This window comes from Anolis carolinensis, chromosome 1, assembly GCF_035594765.1.
Source record: "Anolis carolinensis isolate JA03-04 chromosome 1, rAnoCar3.1.pri, whole genome shotgun sequence".
NCBI lineage: Eukaryota > Metazoa > Chordata > Lepidosauria > Squamata > Dactyloidae > Anolis > Anolis carolinensis.
The window spans coordinates 37,111,973-37,131,336 of record NC_085841.1 but is presented as its reverse complement, the minus strand read 5'-3'; the positions used below and the strand labels follow the sequence as shown (position 1 = coordinate 37,131,336).

At 37.2% G+C, this 19,364-nt stretch overlaps 1 protein-coding gene across 4 annotated transcripts in view; it reads right to left on the bottom strand.

The window, feature by feature from the left end:
* Positions 1–19,364, bottom strand: part of disp1 (dispatched RND transporter family member 1) — a 104,769-nt gene that overhangs the window by 12,298 nt on the left and 73,107 nt on the right. For all 4 annotated transcript variants that reach the window (XM_008125875.3, XM_062972453.1, XM_003215998.4 and 1 more), the window contains exons 3-6: positions 7,502–7,531; positions 5,208–5,331; positions 2,423–2,550; positions 917–1,014 (exon numbers count right to left, since the gene is read on the bottom strand). In XM_008125875.3, the coding sequence (XP_008124082.2) occupies positions 917–1,014; positions 2,423–2,550; positions 5,208–5,331; positions 7,502–7,531 (380 nt within the window). The remainder of the gene's footprint in view (positions 1–916; positions 1,015–2,422; positions 2,551–5,207; positions 5,332–7,501; positions 7,532–19,364) is intronic.

Here is a 19,364-nt window from a genome sequence, read left to right as displayed (position 1 = left end):
ACATCACTATAGTTTTGATACTGTGGTTAAAGTGACCTCTTGTGCTACTGGGCATGAATGGATAAGAATGTAAGGAGGGTTTATTCTGAAAGCAACAGGAAGAGGTCCACAGATCTTCCTCCTTGTTCCATTGAAGGACAAAACTGACAAGAACATTAGAATCTAATTAATCTCCCATAACACGTTCATAATATTAATAATAATAATAATAATAATAATAATAATAATATTTTTTTCATGTCAGGACCGACTTGAGAAACTACAAGTCACATCTGGTGTAAGAGGATTGGCAGTCTGCAAGGACATTGCCCAGGGAACACCCAGATGTTTGATGTTTTACCATCCTGTGGGAGGCTTCTCTCATGTCCCTGCATGGGGAGCTGGAGCTGACAGAAGGAGCTCACCCACCCTCCTAGAATTCGAACCACCGAACTGCACAGCAGTCCTACCAGCACAAGGGTTTAATCCACTGCACCACAGGGGGCTCCAATAATAATAATTATTAGAATAAAATATCATTTATTTCTAGGAGTTTGGCTATGTTGGTTCGGGGTTCTGGAAGCTATAATCCGAAAGAGGAAAAAACCCAAAACCCAAACGTTTCCAATCTCTAATTCTTTTTCTACCACAAACCTCAATGGATAAGGAAATAAACATCTGCCACCAGGAAATATATTATTGGGCAGAAAGGGCATTTCAGTGTTTTCTTTTCCTATTTGTGCGAGGAAAACACTATAATAGAAGTAATTCAAATGTAGCATGACTTATAGCTTACTCTTCTTTTTCTCCAAAGTTGAAAAGTGTGGTAGAAAGCATACAAAATATCAGTTCAAATTCCTCCACACAAAACCTGTTTTATTTTAGACTGGAGGGCATTTTCTAAAACATTTAATATGCTCAAAACTACTTAACTCACTTGGAATGTCACAGAAAAAGCTGTCTTTGTGGAAATTCCAGTCTGCTTCCCTTTTCTCTCTTTCATAGTGGTCGTCTGACCATCTGTCATCTCGATGGCTAAAAGAAAAAAATATATAATCTGTAGCATCTAAACCAATTACACGCTTTTAGCAGTTGCTGGGTGTTTCAAAAAACAAAAAGAGAAATAAAAATGCTCTTAGGAAAAACTAACATTTTCATGAAGCAGATGACTGAAAAACCAACTCAGTCAGGGGAACAAATTATCATTACATTTGGTTGGAACCAATGCAGGCCATCTGTGAACAGAATTGGCAGAATTGAATCCTTTCCCTTCTTCTAGCTTGCCAAAACTCCAAAATCTTCTAAAAAAGGATTGGAAATCCTTGGAAGCCACCTGAGAATGTGAACTTGGAACTTGGGAAGGGAGATTGCCGTGGGAAGGAAGATAAAGGGACATCCTACTAAGTAATGTCCCATCAATTAAACTAAAGTCCCCATCATTCATTTAATGCTGCAAGTTGTCAGAACCCTTCAAGAAACATTATTTGGAAGTTCCAGATTTTGTTCCTGTACAAACATGTTTATTTTGGAGATCTACACAATGTTTACATCATCCCAAAGTATTTCCAGGGAAATCCCAGAATTACCAAGGACTTTTAATTCCTATTTCTCAGGTGAGTTTTTATTTACCCAAATTTTTCTGAAATGTCTTTACTTCTCTGTTTGTCTATATTATCTCAAAACTGGCTAAGATACCAGCTGCTAAAACACATAGGGTTTTTTTTCCAGAACATAGATTCAACAGATATTAAATGATGGAAAGGTATTTTTTCTACCAAAGCAAAATGATCCTAATGTTTAACTAGTGCAATCTGCTAACAATTTTAGAATTTTGACTATAACTCATGAATATTAATAAAGAAGGCTCAAAGTAAATGGATGGAAATGAATTTCAGAAATTTTGCATTTTTGTGACGTCACACAAAAGGAGGAAAATACAAAGGAGAAGGGGTAATGGAAACTCTGGCTATATCAAGAAAGAGTTTGGACGCAACCCTGGGAATATGCAGGTAAAATCAAAATACTAAGAACTAGGAAGTCTTGATATTCCAGAGACCTTTCCTCTTTATAGCCCACTAAACAGATAAAGAATAACACAAATAGAGAAAGGACAGATGTTATCCTAAATGGGTGATACACCTTCATTCAATATAGCTGGGGGAAAATATTTTCCAAGAAAATATGTTCTATCCACATGAGTTCTTAGGGTTTAAGAACTTAAATAATCAAATAGCTTTATTACATTGTAAAAATTTTTAGCAAGTCACTTTTTATTAACGCTGGTTAAATGAGCCAGATGTTAAAAATGTGGCATTCTATTTCTATTATATGGAAGGAAAAACAGTTCATTTTTAATATTCCCATATTTCATTTCATACACCCAGCTATAAAGTATGCAAATAATCTGTGCCATAAAAAAGAGAATGTGCCTGGAAGTCCTTACCTCTTAGCTTGTTCATCTGCATATTTAAAAGGATAGTTTGCTAAAGTTGCTTTGTAGCCTGTGTTTTTCACCATATTGTTCCACGTCACCAACCTCTGTCCTATAGCAGTTCCTCTTGGCTCAAAACCCTAAGGCAAAACATTAGAAAACTGTTTAGTGCCTGTAAGCTTTTGATTTAACAGAAAGACAAGAATGAAAACTAATGAATGAATTTTGCTACAAAACATTTGCTCTACAAACACTTTTCTGCCTTCTGGAGTGAAGAGATGAAACACAAAGAAATACATGAAAAATACATTGGACAATTATGTAAGAACTCAAGGCAATTGCTGTACACATTAAGGAGAAAAAACTCAATACGGAATGAGGTTATATAACTAACGGCGCTCCATGCAGTCATGCCGGCCACATGACCTTGGAGGTGTCTACGGACAACGCCGGCTCTTCGGCTTAGAAATGCAGATGAGCACCAACCCCCAGAGTCAGACATGACTGGACTTAACGTCAGGGGAAACCTTTACCTTTACCTATATAACTAAGAAAGCTAGAAAAGTCCTGTTGGATTTGACCAAAGGCCAGTATGGTCTATGGTGGCCAACCAGATGTCTATGGAAAGTCCACAAGCAGAACAATTCCTACCTCTGTAGTATCTTTTTTGCAAAGTTGTTGCCATAGCATATGCAGACACAGATATAACTGGGCTAAAAAGGGTTGCAGGGCTCATGGAAAATTTTCCACCTTTTCACACACTATAGACAATATAGTCCTTTAAAGTAAAAATTGGGATCGGTCAGTGGGGACCCACAACTTCACATCATCACCCTTGGTTTGGATGGATGATCTGAAATTTCTCAAGTAATGTTTACAAAATTAGAGCAATATGTCTTACAAATTATCCCGTGTTTTTAATAGTGTATTTAGCCATGAACAGTGACATATTTGATGTCCATTGACATTACAGCAATTCTAGCCTAAATCATTCAAACACTTGGTTCTTCCCCACTACATCATAATTATTTTTATAAGTAATCTATTTTGATAGTCTGTGTTGGAAGACTACCTCTGTTGTTAATAAAATATCCTTTTTTCTTCATTCTGCCAATATTTGGATGCTCAGTATTCTATATCTCAAGAGACCACAATATTACAATATTGCTTGTATCAAGCTTTGCCATGAATGAAACTATTTTAAATGAGCCACAAGTGAGTTGTCACCCTAAGAAAAAGCCACAGCATGAACCCAATCAAAGCCATACCCACAGCAGGTGTTATACTCAATGCTCTGTATGCTTGTGGTGGCACAACATGTGCACTGGCTGCTGTCATGTGGTTAGACTTCATGATGCTGTAAAACCACCCTATCAGTTGTTTGTGGCAGTGTGGAGAAAAAAACAATGACAAGCAGCCTACTGCAATAATGTTACCAGGAAATCATTGTGTGCAAAACGGGCCATAGTTTCGTCAATTGTTCTTTATCTGCATGTCTTAGCATTCTAAGCCCTTCAGTGCTGTGGTTCTGCATGATCTCAGGTCTGTCAAAATGCTTAATTAAACACATAGGCTAAAACGAACACAATTTTCCGAATCCTATTTTTTAGTCCTATGGACTTATTAAATTAAATAGATTTATATAAGCTTGGGCTCACCCTTCAATAAATGATTCCATGGGTATACTTTAGTTGGAAGTATTGGAAGTCGCTTTGGTGAAAGACTATTATCATTCTTTTTCTTCCTCTTTAAGGTATAGTGCATTCAACAAATAACAGTGTCAAATGTATGTTTAACAACAACAACAACAACAACAACAACAACTTTATTTTTGTATGCCGCCACCATCTCCCCAAAGGGACTCGGAGCGGCTTACATGGGGACAAGCCCAGTCAGTCACATTTACATCATAAAAAAACAGTTAAAACACAAGTATCAACTAAAAATAGATTAGACATACCATGGTTAAAACAGCATAACTATAAAAACATTAAAAGTAATTAATAATCATCCGTGAGCCTTTAGAAGGTCCCATCCTAGGGCATGATGGGTGACTAACAACTCATTAACGTTAGAACTTGTATATAAATCAAGTAGAAATACATGGGGTAGGCAACAGGTAGGGAAAATGTCCTGAGATAAAAAAAAAACAACTGTAAGGTGGGAGGGCAGATTTAATATGAATAGGGGCCAGGTTATAATGGCTTGTCTAATTGAAAGCACCACCAAACATCCATGTTTTTAATTGCTTACGGAAGACAGCGAGGGTAGGTGCTAACCTAATCTCCCTGGGGAGGGAATTCCAGAAGAGAAATATTTCCGTTGTTTCTTGAGTTTCCACATCAAGACAATGAAGGTGGTAACACTGAATGGCACAAGTGGGCATCCTGTTGCCTGGATGGGGGCTGTGCCACAGCTGAGGGCCGTGGAACCATCCTACAACTGTTTTTTTCTCAAACTTGTAACAAATCCACTGACCTGATTATTATTGTGATTGCTCTCTGCAATAACTTCAAAACAAAAATAATTTTCTAAGATGTTTCTGGGAGATATCTTTTTAGCTTTTGTTATTGAATAAAAAGATCAGCTGCTGCAACACACATATTTGAAAACATCTGGACTCAACTACCCAAGTTCATAAATATTCAGATTTGAGGTTTGTGCACATCTGCATTTGATAGCAGTAAAAAAATATCTAAAAATTCCTCGCTGTTCTCTTCTTAACCATTATTGCAGATTTTAAAAAGCATATGCCAACACAATGGTTTGACAGCACTGGATAATAATATTTACTTACCAATAATGGATCAGAGAAGTCTGGAAGATCTGGGACTAGTATTCCAACCAATGCACAGACCACAATTAGCACAGTACACATGCCCAAAACCACCACAGGCCAATCAGCTATCAAAGCTGCATAGCTAGAATAAAATAGAAAATCACTGTTAATAAGTGATAAATTCCAAGAAAGAAAAAGAAGCCAAGAGACAGTGTTGCTTTAAATTGCTGCTTTCAATGTACATGGATTAAGTTTAAAAAGATTACTATCATCTTTGTTTTATTTAAATAGGATTCGATTGGATCTCATACTTATAGCAGGAGATTCAAAGTAAGGCACCACTAATTCTGTAGCCTTTTGAAGTTAATACTCCCAAACACATAGGCCTTATTTTTCAACCAGTTCCTCATCAACTGTCATGCAAAAACATTGATCTCTGTTGATGAATATTTAGCCTGAATGTCTAACCAGGTACAGTTTGGTTCCTTTTCCCCCTATATACTATTTCTGGTTTGGTCAAAAATAGAATTCTTAAGTTGTAAACCAGTAATTGTAACTGCTCTACATTTAATTTATATATTCTGGCACCTTCAGTGTAGAAAAAAGTTCTATTTAAAATAATTATTACTGAAGACTAAGCAATAAGAAGTGGTTTTCAAATTTCTCGCTTTAAATTCATGTTTTGGTTTGGTCAGGATGTTTCCATATTTAATTCCAAAAATAATTTTTCTACAATATTAGAACTTGAGATGGGCTATGCTCCAGCTCATTTGTGAAGGTTTTAAGGGATTTAATGCAATTATGTTACAATACAGGAAAATGTCATTTAGAGCTTAGCAAAGTTAAACATTATGAAGCAAGCATAAAAGTAAACAGCGTTAAGCCACAAAATCATGTCCATTTATTTTGGTTATCACAATGCCAACAAAATAAAGATCCAAGGACCACAACATGGTCAGTACAGGCTATGAGAATGCAACCCTTCTTGCTTGCATGAAGACATAACTGAAGTATTCTTGGAGGAAAAATTAATATTCTTCCATAGTATCGCCATCAGAAATGGATGGCACACTACTAGAGCTGCTTCAAGCTACAGAAACAAAATCTACTCTAGTTCTAACTAAAATCAGTTCTAAATATGGAAAACAAAACAATGGTTCACAGATGGAAACAATCAATGTACATTCTGATCTCCAAGAAACAGGACACTAGGGGTTCCAGAAAAAAACATATGTTGGATAACGGAGTACACCAAAGAATTTCAGAATAAAATAAGTTATTGCTTTATGCATTCTGGAAAAGTTTTCGATTGTGTAGAAAATACCCTATAGATTACTTAAAATGGGTGTGCCATAATATTTGATTATCATCAGGACAGAATGTGGAGAAACTGTATAGTTTCCAATTGGCCAGGAGGTCAGGTAAGGCTGTATTTTATAACCCTCTTTAACACGTATGCTGAACATATAAAGCAGGACTAAACCCACAGGAAAGAGGCATGAAAATTGGAGGAATAAACATCAACAATATAGGACACACAGATGACACTATACTGCTACCAGAAAACAGCAATGACCTGAATGATTACTGAAGAAAGTCAAGGAAAAAGCGCAAAGGAAGGTTTACTGATAAGCATTAAGAGACCAAAAATGACTACAGAGGATTTCAATAATTTTAAAGTAGATGGTGAAAACACTAGAATTGGAGTCAATTGGCCCAATAAAGGTTTAGCTGTCAGAAGGCAGATATCATCAGGGACACTCCTACTCTCTCTCTTGAAAAATATCAAAATATCTCCCTGCCTCACAACTTCTTTTAGTCTCATCTTCTCTCTTCCTCACCATTAGGCATATGTTTGCGGCTACCGTGTTTCCCTGAAAATAAGACAGTGTCTTATATTAATTTTTTCTCCCAAAGATGCTCTAGGTCTTATTTTCAGGGGATGTCTTATTTTTCCATGAAGAAGAATTCACATTTATTGTTGAACAAAAAAAATGAACATTTATTATGTACTGTACAGTAGTTGTCATCACAAACCAGCATAACCAGACAAACTGTGAATTCTATCAAGAATTTCTTGTTACTACCATTATTTCCATGTACAAATTGTACATACATTTATCGATCCTGCATGCTCTGGTGTTCTGTTCGGTGGGCATGCTTCCAAACAAAACCTTTGCTAGGTCTTACTTATATTTAGCAATTCAGCAAAACTTCTACTAGGTCTTATTTTCTGGGGATGTCTTATTTTAGGGGAAACAGGATAGTAACACAACAATAGTGCAAAGTAATTGCAAAGTGCACATGCCTACCTTTTTGGCAATGTTAACGTTCTGGCTGGCCTGAAAATAAGAAAATAAGACATATAATTGTTTTAGTATTCAAGTATTTCCTTCTACCCACAACCAAGAATTTGCACCAACCTTCATCAACATGATGACTTTCAGTTCTGATGATCATACTTTGGAGAAGACCAGATGCTAAAGTCTGGTTTAAATTACCAAGAGGCTAGCAAAAGTAAATTAAACTCTGATGATTTTCAAATTTCTATCCCATGCAATCATTTTACATGTGCATAAATCATATGCACTTTCAGTCATGAAGTGCTAGTTAAACCAAGACAAATATTTACTATTTGTGTATTTCTGATGTGGAAATATTTTAATGGCTATTTCTTAAATCATCATACATAAATATAAACACACAAATTCATCATATATGCATTCGCATATAGAAAAACTTTCTAAACTCTACTCAAATAAGTAAAAGGTGTACCTCACAGGACAGTTATCTATACAGATATATGGATACAACAAAAATAACAAAGGTTCAGAAGCAGTAACTCAGGCCATAGCTTTAAGTAAAAGCATGATCTCATTTAAGTTTTAAATTGTGTTTCTTTATGTTCCTTGAAGTGCTATCACAGCTGTCTTTAAATAGGTGAAGGGATATCATGTAAGGATGGAGCGATCTTCTTTTCTGCTACTACCCCAGAGACTAGGACATGGATTCAAATCCACATGAAAAATATTTCCACCTGAGCACTAGGAACAATGGTAAGAGTAGTTCAATGGTCAAACACGTTGCCTGGGAGTGGTGTGGACTCTCCTTGGCTGATGGCCATCTTTCTGGAGTATTATAGTTGATTATTCTTGCATTATAGGGGTTTGGACTTGAGACCCCTTCGATCTCTGTAATTCCATGATGGACTAAATAAAACTTCAAAACTTTTAGCATTTTACACCATCGCCTTTCATTAAGTGTGCAAGAATGTTCCTTTTTGCTATGGATATCTTTATTTTAGAGCCTAGTTAACAGTTTTTTGGAGTTTTGCAGTCAAATAGGAATACAATTTCTAACCATCTGATGCAGTAAAGTTGTCACAAGCAGCTGCAACGTATTGGTTACAGTATAGGATTCATTCCGGTGCAGTTTTTTAATGCATACTTTTAAGAAAAAACAGTTTGATAGCAGGTGTGACCTTTAACATTTCAGTCTTGAAGGATTTCATCATTTCATGCAGAACAGAAGACACTTAAAAAATGGAAAGGAAGTGGCAAGCATGGGCTTGAATCCCATGAACCACTTTGAGTATACCCACGTTTCCAAGGAACCATTAAAGTTTTTTTTATATCCATTTCCTCTAAACATTGTGTGTCAGAAACACCTTTAGCAACAACGTTGTAAGTCAAGAAATAGCTGTCTTGTAACTACTGCTTGCAAAAGATAAGGGTGTTGCTACTTTATGAAATAAGACAAAGTCCAGCATCGCTGTTGTTTGGATTGTGCTCTTTTTCCGGAAAGATGTTCTGTGAGTTATTTTTTAAAATATTAAATTTTGAAAAGCTAATAAATAAAATATAAAAGTTAACAGAGATGTGAACTTGCAGCTTGCTTGCTAAGGATCTGCAGTCATTTTGTATTAAAAAGCACGAGTATCTCTTCTATAGCACTGTCAGTTTTACTAATCTCTTCATTTTCCATATCCTCTTATGTCAACCAGGTACCGCTGAAGTTTAAACCAGTGCTTTTTTCTATCTCTCTAAATGAAATTAATTTTTTCAGATGTTGGGTTTGCAAGAAATCTCTTAGGAAATTGTAATGTGCTCCTAGTTCATTCCTAGTTCATTATTGCCCCCACCCACTTTTCTCTTCTCTCTCTCTATGTATATGTGGTGTTCGCCTACACACACACACACACACACAATATCATAGAATAATAGAGTTGGAAGAGACTACATGGGTCATCTGGTCCAATCCCCTGCCATGCAGGAAAAGCACAATCAATGTACCCGACAAATGGCCATCCAGCCTCTGTTTAAAAGCTTTCAAGGAAGGAACTTCCACCACACTCTCAGGCAGATTTCCACTACTGGACAGCTCATACAGTTAGGAAGTTCTCCAGAACTTTGATGATTTTAGTTGCCCTCCTCTGGACACCTTCCATCTCCCAGGTGAAGTCTAACCAAACCCGAAAAGAAAGGCACCACAACTTTCTTCGATCTAGACACTATACTCTTTTTGATGCAGCCCAAAATCCCATTGGCCTTTTTAGCTACTGCATCACACTGTTGGCTGATGTTCAACTTGTCTACAAAGACTCCAAGATCTTTTTCACATGGACTGTTGTTGAGCCAGGTGTCACTCATCCTGTATATTTGAATTTCATTTTTTTTCTGCCTAAGTGTAGTATATCACATTTGGCCTTATTAAAATTCATTTTGTTATTTTTGGCCCAGTTTGCTAATTTGTTAAGGTCCTTTTGAATTCTGATCCTGTCTTCTGGAGTATTATCTATCCCTCCTAATTTGGTGTCATTTGCAAACTTTGTAAGCACGCTCTTCATCCATGTGATTAATAAAGACATTGAACAGTACTGGGCCCAGGAGTGAACCCTGTGGCACTCCATATATGAGAGGTGAAACTGGATGCTGCATATAGCTGGATAATATTTCTTTCATTTTCTGAAGCCATGTACAGCAATTTATTTCCCTTGACAATATATGTCAAAAGCATTTTCACTTCTAGTTCTCAGTATCATTTTGTCTTGTTTTAATGATGTGTTTTCTTTGTTTTATGGTATCAAGTTATTGTATATTGTATGTTGTTTTGGACTCGTTGAAAGCCGCCCTGAGTCCCTTCAGAGAGATAAGAGTGGTATACAAATAAATTATTATTATTATTATCATCATCATCATCCTATTTGGAGATAAATGCATTGACCACTTTGTCTGATTTTTATTTCTATTTACAATGCTATTAATATATCTGCCAAGGCACTCTGAATAACAACAGCTTCTCTTCTACTCTCCCCAAGTCTTCTAAATGGGCAAAATAAGCCATAATCTGTTGGTTTCACAAAATCATAGAATCATAGAATAGTAGAACTGGAAGAGACCTCATGGGCCATCTAGTCCAACCCCCCGCTAAGAAGCAGGAAATCGCATTCAAAGCACCCCCGACAGATGGCCATCCAGCCTCTGCTTAAAAGCCTCCAAAGAAGGAGCCTCCACCACAGTCCGGGGGAGAGTTCCGCTGCCGAACAGCTCTCACAGTGAGAAAGTTCTTCCTGATGTTCAGGTGGAATCTCCTTTCCTGCAGTTTGAAGCCATTGTTCTGCGTTCTAATCTGCAGGGCAGCAGAAAACAAGCTTGCTCCCTCCTCCTTATGACTTCCCCTCACATATTTATACATGGTTATCATGTCTCCTTTCAGCTTTCTCTTTTGCAGGCTAAACATGCCCAGCTCTTTAAGCCGCTCCTCATAGGGCTTGTTCTCCAGACCTTTGATCATTTTAGTTGCCCTCCTCTGGACGCTTTCCAGCTTGTCAACATCTCCCTTCAACTGCGGTGCCCAAAATTGGACACAGTATTCCAGGTGTGGTCTGACCAAGGCAGAGTAGAGGGGGAGCATGACTTCCCTGGATCTAAATGCTATTCCCCTATTTATGCTTGCTCATACTCATTCAGTGGTATAACATGAGCTATGAAGAGCCCTGCTCTGATGTTCAATCAATGATTAGATAAAAGTAGAAATTCTTCCTTATTTCCCAACTCTACATTCTTAAAGCAGGATCGGGACTTCCAGATTTGGACCATTCCAAGGTTTTTCTCCAGATGTTTGGGACTTCAGCTTTAAGAGTTCATAACCACTGACCATATTAGTCAGGACTTCTGGGAACTGAGGTCCAAAAGTCTGGAGGAGAAAAGTTGAGAACCCAGTGCTGTATACATTCTATGTTGTATACACGGATGTAAAGGATAATGACCTCCTAACCTAAAACCATTAATCCAAACAAGCAGTGTTTGATAACGGTATTCTTTTTGTCTATACAAGATGTCTTCTGCTTCTCAGCTATAGCATCATGGGATGATATTAGGTCAAATCAAGTTAGACACAAGCAACTGTATTAAAACAAGGCAGTTTCATAGATAAAAATATTGGAAAAGACAGGGAGAATGAGGACAAAGAATTGCTCAAGTGCACCACTATGTTTCTGCCACTGTTCCCTGTCTCAGCTGCTCATCCCTCTATTGACGCCTTTCCTATCCTGTTCCCCTTTGGGTGAGTTGGACTACAATACCTAACAAGACATGCCAGTATAGCTATCACAGATGTGTATCTCAATAGTTCCAGATAGTTCTACCGATTGCAGATGTGTGTTTATAACAATAAACACATACTTACAACCCTATATAGTGTGAAGTGGGGAAGAACTGGATATGGAGAGACAACAGAAAAGGCAGTTTCTTAACCCCTTTTCTGCCCAAAACATGCTTTACCCTAACTGAAGTGACAGTTGTCATGAATGTAATTTTTTACTGGACATGGGTCAACACGCAGTAGTTTCTTCTGTAGAGACTCACTTTTAGAGACACTTAGGGGAGAGACAGTTCAGTGGGTTAAGCTAAATAAATATTGTCTTTGAAATATTCAAAGACAAAAAAAAACTTAATATCATCATGAGTCACCATTTGACATGAGGCCAAGATCTAATTTGGAGCAGATATCTTCTAAATGCTTCGTAAGCTGAGATCCTTTTGTGCTTCTTCTCCACAGCCACATTTCATTACTAAATGAAATTAAATTCAGTCAGAATTGGCCTGAATGATAACCAAGTAGCATAGAGTGGTTTCTGTAGAACATTTTATTTGAAGCTTTTCATAGCATTTTCCAATTTCATGAAGAATTTCAAGGTCAAAGACATGTCCAAACAATTCTGATTAAGGTGCAGAAGTAACTCTGCAAAAGATCATTACTGATTGGGGGGAAAAACACTAAAAATCACAAGACACAAATCACAAAGCTGCAAAGAAGTACAAGTACCAATAAAAAGTCTGTTCATTTAAAATTCAGTAATGGATTTGACTAATTACTGAGATATCTAGTTATTAAATTTTCTTTAACTTATTAGACACCTACTTTAAAAAAAACTCCCAAGAATTCAATATTTCATTTTATTTGTGGAAAAACCTAAAATTGAATTCAGAAGTAATCAATCTGCAAAAATGAGATAAGGTTTAATGTAATTTTTAGCATTAAAATACTTGTTTAATATTATTTGGTATTAAAATGCTATAATCTGTGAAGAAAGAAAAAGAAAATTAAGAAGGCAAGATGGTTGTGTGCTGAGACACTGGAAGTAGCTCAAGAAAGAAGGCAGGCGAAATGAAACAGTGATAGAGGGGGATATGCCCAATTAAATGCACAATTCCAGAGGTTAGCCAGAAGAGATAACTATTTTTAAACAAGCAATGCATGGAAGTGGAAGAAGACAATAGAATAGGAAGGACAAGAAACCTCTTCCAGAAAATTAGAAACATTGGAGGTAAATTTCAGGCAAAATGGGCATGATCAAAAACAAAGATGGCAAGGACCTAACAGAAGCTGAAGAGATCAAGAGAAGGTGGCGAGACTATACAAAAGATCTGCATAGGAAAGATAATATCAGGGATAGCTTTGACGGTGTGATAAGTGAATTAGAACCAGACATCCTGAGTAGTGAGGTTGAATGGGCCTTAAGAAGCATTGCTAATAACAAGGCAGTAGGAGACGACGGGATCCCAGTTGAACTGTTTAAAATATGGAAAGATGATGCTGTCAAGGTGATGCACGTCATATGCCAGCAAATATGGAAAACACAAGAATGGCCATCAGATTGGGGAAAAAATCAATTTATATCCCCATACAAAAAAAGGGAAACGCTAATGAATGCTCAAATAGTTGTACATTGGCACCTATTTCACGTGCCAGTAAGATAGTGTTCAAGATCCTGCAAGGTAGACTCCAGCAACACATGGAGTGAGAGTTGCCAGACATACAAGCTGGGTTTAGAAAAGGCAGAGGAATGAGAGACCAAATTGCCAACATCTGCTGGATAATGGAGAAAGGTAGGGAGTTTCAGAAAAAACATCTATTTCTGTTTTACTGACTATGCTAAAGCCTTTGACTATGTGCATCGTAATAAATTGTGGCAAGTTCTTGGTGGTATGGGGATACCAAGTCACCTTGTCTGTCCCCTGAGAAATCTGTATAATGACCAAGTAGCCATAGTAAGAACAGATCACAGAACAACAGACTGGTTCAAGTTTGGGAAAGGAGAATGGCAGGGCTGTATACTCTCACCCTACCTGATTGATAACTGGCAAATAGAGGGAGAAAACGTGACAGCAGTGACGGACTTTATATATCTAGGCGCAAATATTACTGTAGACTCAGACTGCAGCCAGGAAATCAGAAAACGTTTACTTCTTGGGAGGAGAGCAATGACCATCCTCGATAAAATAGTGAAGAGTAGAGACATCACACTGGCAGCAAAGGTCCTCATAGTGAAAGCAATGGTATTACCTGTAGTAACCTATGGATGCGAAAGCTGGACCATAAGGAAGGTTGAGCGAAGGAAGATAGATGCTTTTGAACTGTAATGTTGGAGGAAAATTCTGAGAGTGCCTTGGACTGCAAGAAGATCCCACCAGTCCATACTCCAGGAAATAAAGCTCAACTGCTCACTGGCGGGAAGGATATTAGAGGCAAAGATGAAGTACTTTTACCACATAATGAGAAGACAGGAAAGCTTGGAGAAGAGAATGATGCTGGGGAAAAAGGAAGGAAAAAGGAAGAGGGGCCAACCAAGGGCAAGATGGCAAGATGGTTTCCTTGAAGTGACTGGCCTGACCTTGAAAGAGCTGGGGGTGGTGACGGCTGACAGGGAGTTCTGGCGTGGGCTGGTCCACGAGGTCACGAAGAGTCGGAAGCGACTGAACTAATAAACAACAACAACAGTCTGTGAAATCACAGGTGTATTTTATTTTTATCTCTTAGGCAAAAACAGAAGTAGTAGGTTTGATTAATTTAGGGAATAAAACAGACAGAAAACGTTCCACTGTTAAGTATGCCCCCTTCTCTGTTTAAGTGGGTCTTAAAGGCTTGGTTCATTTTTAAGTGAATGCATACCCACTCTACCAGTATACATTTAATGTTTCAAAATTTTATGTTGTAAACTGCCTTGGAGAGCCAGCAGAGTAGTGCTTTGAGGAAGATGTCATTTTGAACGCATTCTGCTAAAACACACTGTGATAGGGTCATCTTAGATTCGCCATGAGTCAGAAATGACTTGAAAGCACACAACAATAAAATTGCCTTGAGGAAGCCTTACTGTAAAATATTTTAAAATGTTTAAATATGCAAAAAAATCATGTATAATTATGAGAGCAATTCACTGTACAGCCTTTCTGTTGAAACCAGGCTTTAAAGAAGAGTTGGTCAACTGAATAATTTCAGACTAGTGACTATGGAGGACATAATAAACGCTCCTCCAAAGAAAGAGTTTATTGCATGCAGACATCAAGGAAAATGATGTAAGCTTAGCTCTCCAAACCATCTAAAATAGAGGTTCCACATTCTGCTCTATAGGAAAAAACACATTGTTGAGTCCAATCCCTACCACTGGGAATTTTATTCCAAAAATTACAGATACCAAACTAAATCCATATAAAGTGCTGTTTGTTGTTATGTGCCTTCAAGTCATTTCTGACTTTCTGACTCTATGGCAAGCCTATCACAAGGTTTTCTTAGTAATATTTGTTCAGAGGGAGTTTCCTCTAAGAATGTGTGTGGGTTTTCTGGCCAGTCAAGAATTCAAACCCTGGTCTCCAGAGTTCTAGTTCACCAGCCAAACCATTACACCATGCTAGTTCTCTCAATAAAATGTACCATCTTCCATACTTCTCTACCCAACCAAAATCACTTATCCCTGGCCATTAACCCCTAGTTGGAGTCTCTTTTTACTTCTGGATCCTAGGGGACAATAAAAAAGCTCAGAAAAAAGGTTTGGGTAGTGGAAGCATTCAGTATATTTCCCCATTCTGCAACTACTGGCCCTGTGCACTTTAAATCATCTTCCATTTCTACCATCATCCAGACTCATATATCTTTAATGAGTCCAATCAGGGCACCAGTGGACAAGTTCCTTCATGTACAGCCAACACATGATCAAGATTTATTATTATTATTTCAAATACAGTACTGGAGAAGTTTTTAAATATGCTACTGGGCTAGGGGCACATTTAGTAAATTGCAAATTATTCAAGTAGAAAAATGCATTCTTAATTGTTTTGCATGATTTAATTCAGTGCTAGACTCTACAAACAATTACCTTTAGCTGACAAATCAATTATTAGCTGTCACAGAGTCTTAAAAAAACAAGGGAACTAGTTATTGCAAAAATTCTAAAGAGCTATGACTGGATGGATCGAATCCAAAATAGACAGTACAGGTCTAGTGAGAATGACACAAAGTCATGAGTAAGCTTTCAAGGAACTATTTTTCCTAAAGTATACAAATATTTGAAGTCCACCTTCCATAAATAAACTTGTGGGGGTGTTAGTACTTATATACATTCAAGAATGCTGAAAAGCAAAAGAGTTCCCTTGTTGAGTCTGCTCTTTTTTCAGATTGTCTAGTGTCTTGTTTAGAATTAGAGTCTTGTTATTTACGTGTCTGGAGAAAGAAAGCCATTCATCTATCTAATCAAAAAATCTCTCCATCCTTAAATTACAGTATGATTCCCACAGTTCATACAAGGCTGTGTTTTAGCACTGTAGCATATAGTTTTTGTGTCATTTCTGTAAGCTTTCAAGCTTTAAAACTGTCTAAAACAGGACCTCTACTTAATTAAGAATGGAACACAGCTCTAGTTATTTTGAATAAACAGGAGTGGCTTTTCGGAGGAAGGCACTATTCTCATTATACTAATTAACTCATTTGGACACCAAGGTTTAAAGAACTAACAGATCACTAGGTTAAGTGCTAGCTATTCTGCTCTGTCTTGGAAGGTGAGGGATGCGGGGCATGGGAAATGAGTTTTCAAACACTTTACCATTTGCAAAAGCCAGATTCTAAAGGTCAAAAGACGTCAGTACTCCAGCACTGCAAAGCAGAGGCCAAAACCAGAGGTCTTTATGCAACTGCAAAAAAAAAAACCTCTAGTTCTAAAAAGGCAGTGTAATAATTAATTAGAATAATTACAATGCCTGGGGTTGATGATTTAATGACATATCCTATTGAACAAAGCAAATTTAGCCTGAACATACAATATATAATTGGTGAACAATAACCTTGAAATATTTATCAATATTTATCAATATAGTTTGAACTATTAGCAAAGAGCCAATGGCAATAGTGGACAGTATAACAAAACCAGAGCATATTTTTGCCATATGCACAATAATAGTAAAAATGGGACATGTGAAAAAAAACATTAATAAAGTCAGGCTTTCTAAATTAATGCTTTCTGTGACTAATTGATCTGAGGAAAAAGAGAAACAGTCTGAAGTCTCAAATGTGAGGATGATGGACTGACATTCAAGAGCAACCATGGACATACTGGAATCTCCTGATAGGACTAGGAATGATTTGAAATAGATCCATCAGTGATAAATAATGAATACAATTAATTTAACATTTTAATTTTAATTTATTTTAATTTAGCTAACTTAACTTGATTTTCATTCAAATTTGGATTGTTGTTTTTTTAACATTCATCAAGTCAGCTTTCATTTATGGAGACCTCATGAATCAGAGACCCCCAAATTACCCTGCCATCAACAGTCTTGCTCCCACTTAACTTTCTAAAATTGAAGGTACATATTTGAATAGATCTTCCTTGAATGAGTTTGTCTTCCTTCCATATCTTTTATATAGTTCTCCGTTGTACTGTTATAATCAGCTTTTCATTTCTAGTTGGTTATGAGTGTGGAACATCCACATTCTTGGTATAATTTTTCCTTTTGATTTCTTGGATCATGTGGAAAAAAGTCTCCTGTTATTCTTCTATTTCTGAACTGAGCCATGAAACTTGTTCGGCGGCTTGGAGTAGTTCTATTCCACACCTGCCTCATAGGAGTGTCATGAAGAAAGCTCTAAAATACATTAATTGTAATAAAATGTATACATCCTGCTCTATAATCCTGCCCACCAACAGTACTACCTTTTCATGCTGGTGGGATTGTGTGCTTCTGTGAGGCAAGAGCCTATGCTGACAGTCACGATAGTATTGCTGTTGATAGGGTCTTCCATGTTAGATAGGGTATTGCTGAGGAGTCAGAGTCAATGTGCCAAATAGGTAGGGAGCAGCATCAGCAGTCATGGAGGCTGACATTTCTAGAAGATCTTTAAGATACAATGGCAGTGGCATCATAGCTAACCTTTGTTAGTACTGCAAAGCCAAAGGCACAGTAAACCTTATATGAATGTCTTTTACCCTAAAAACCCTATAATGAGACAATCCAAAATGAAACAAAAAGATGAAACTCCCAGCTAACAAGAGCTGGACTCAGTGATTAGGAAAATACAATACAGCAAATATGTAAACTATTCTCTTTGCCTTCACTCAAGCACCAACCAAATGATCTAATACTTCTAGATAACCCTGCAGACTGGCAATATATTCCAAAGAAAACCCCTTCCACAGCTTTGTAACTATAGTGTGCAAACAGTAATGGCATTTATTTTGAAATTTATACTAGCAGGTTAAGATTTGAAAGCCAGCATGGTGTAGAGGCATGAGCATTGAACTACGATTCCCAAGGCAAGAGTTCAATTTCACACGCAGTCTCAGAAATTCACTGGGTGATCTTGGACAAGTCATACTCTCTTAGTCCCAGAAGAAGTCAAAGGCAAATCCTTCTGAACATCTCTTTCCAAGAAAAAAATGTGATAGGGTCACGATATGTTGGAAAGAATTTGAAGACACACAACAAAAAGTAGTTTTTTAGAATAGTTAGAAAGTCTGCAGGGCTTCAGGATCTTCTTCACCTTATGTTACATGCACAGAATTGGAAAATAATGCTTTGCAGAATAGTGCAATCTGTGGCATAAAACGCATGATTGCCCTTTTCGCCAGTCAAGAATAATATTAATAAATAATAATTTTATTTTTGTATCACCCCACTATCTCCTTGAAGGGACTCGGGGCAGCTTACAAGCAGAATGAAGCCCAATAAAACAGAGTCAACCAAATAAAAACACATTTAAAAATGTAAATAAACATATAGCAAGCCAATCAAGCAACCAAAAACAGTAAAGTATTAAAACATCATTAAAATCAAAACCAATCTCAATAACCACAACTATAGTGGGCATATCAAGACAAAAGAGGGCTGGGCTGGGCATGGGTTTGTGCAAAAATAGATTGTTCAGTTTGGCAGTTAATTGGATCTAGCAATCATAGACAGGACCTAGTCATTTGCAAATGCGCATTGGAATATCCATGTTTTTAGGTCCCTATGGAAGGTAGACATAGTGGGTGCTAGCCTAATGCAAGTATGATTCTGCTTGTAATCTTAATTTGTATTACTGCCCTAAAATATCTTAAAGTGACATAGTACCTTAAGCCAGATATGGTATGTTTTGTACAAGAATCTTCACTGTTCATCAAACCGACAAAGAGTGTTTTGAAGAGTTGCACCAAAATCTCTCTACTGTGGTGCTTGTGCTTCTTCAATTGGTAATGGATTCCAGACTTCCATCACCCTTCATGATTGATCATGCTATATTTGATGCAAACGAGAGTATCTCAGGCCACAAATTCTCCACTCCTGCTCCCCAAAACTCCCACCAATCTATGGGTAGCATTGTTCAAGGAAGTTTTAATGCAGAAGTCACTGAAGATATAAT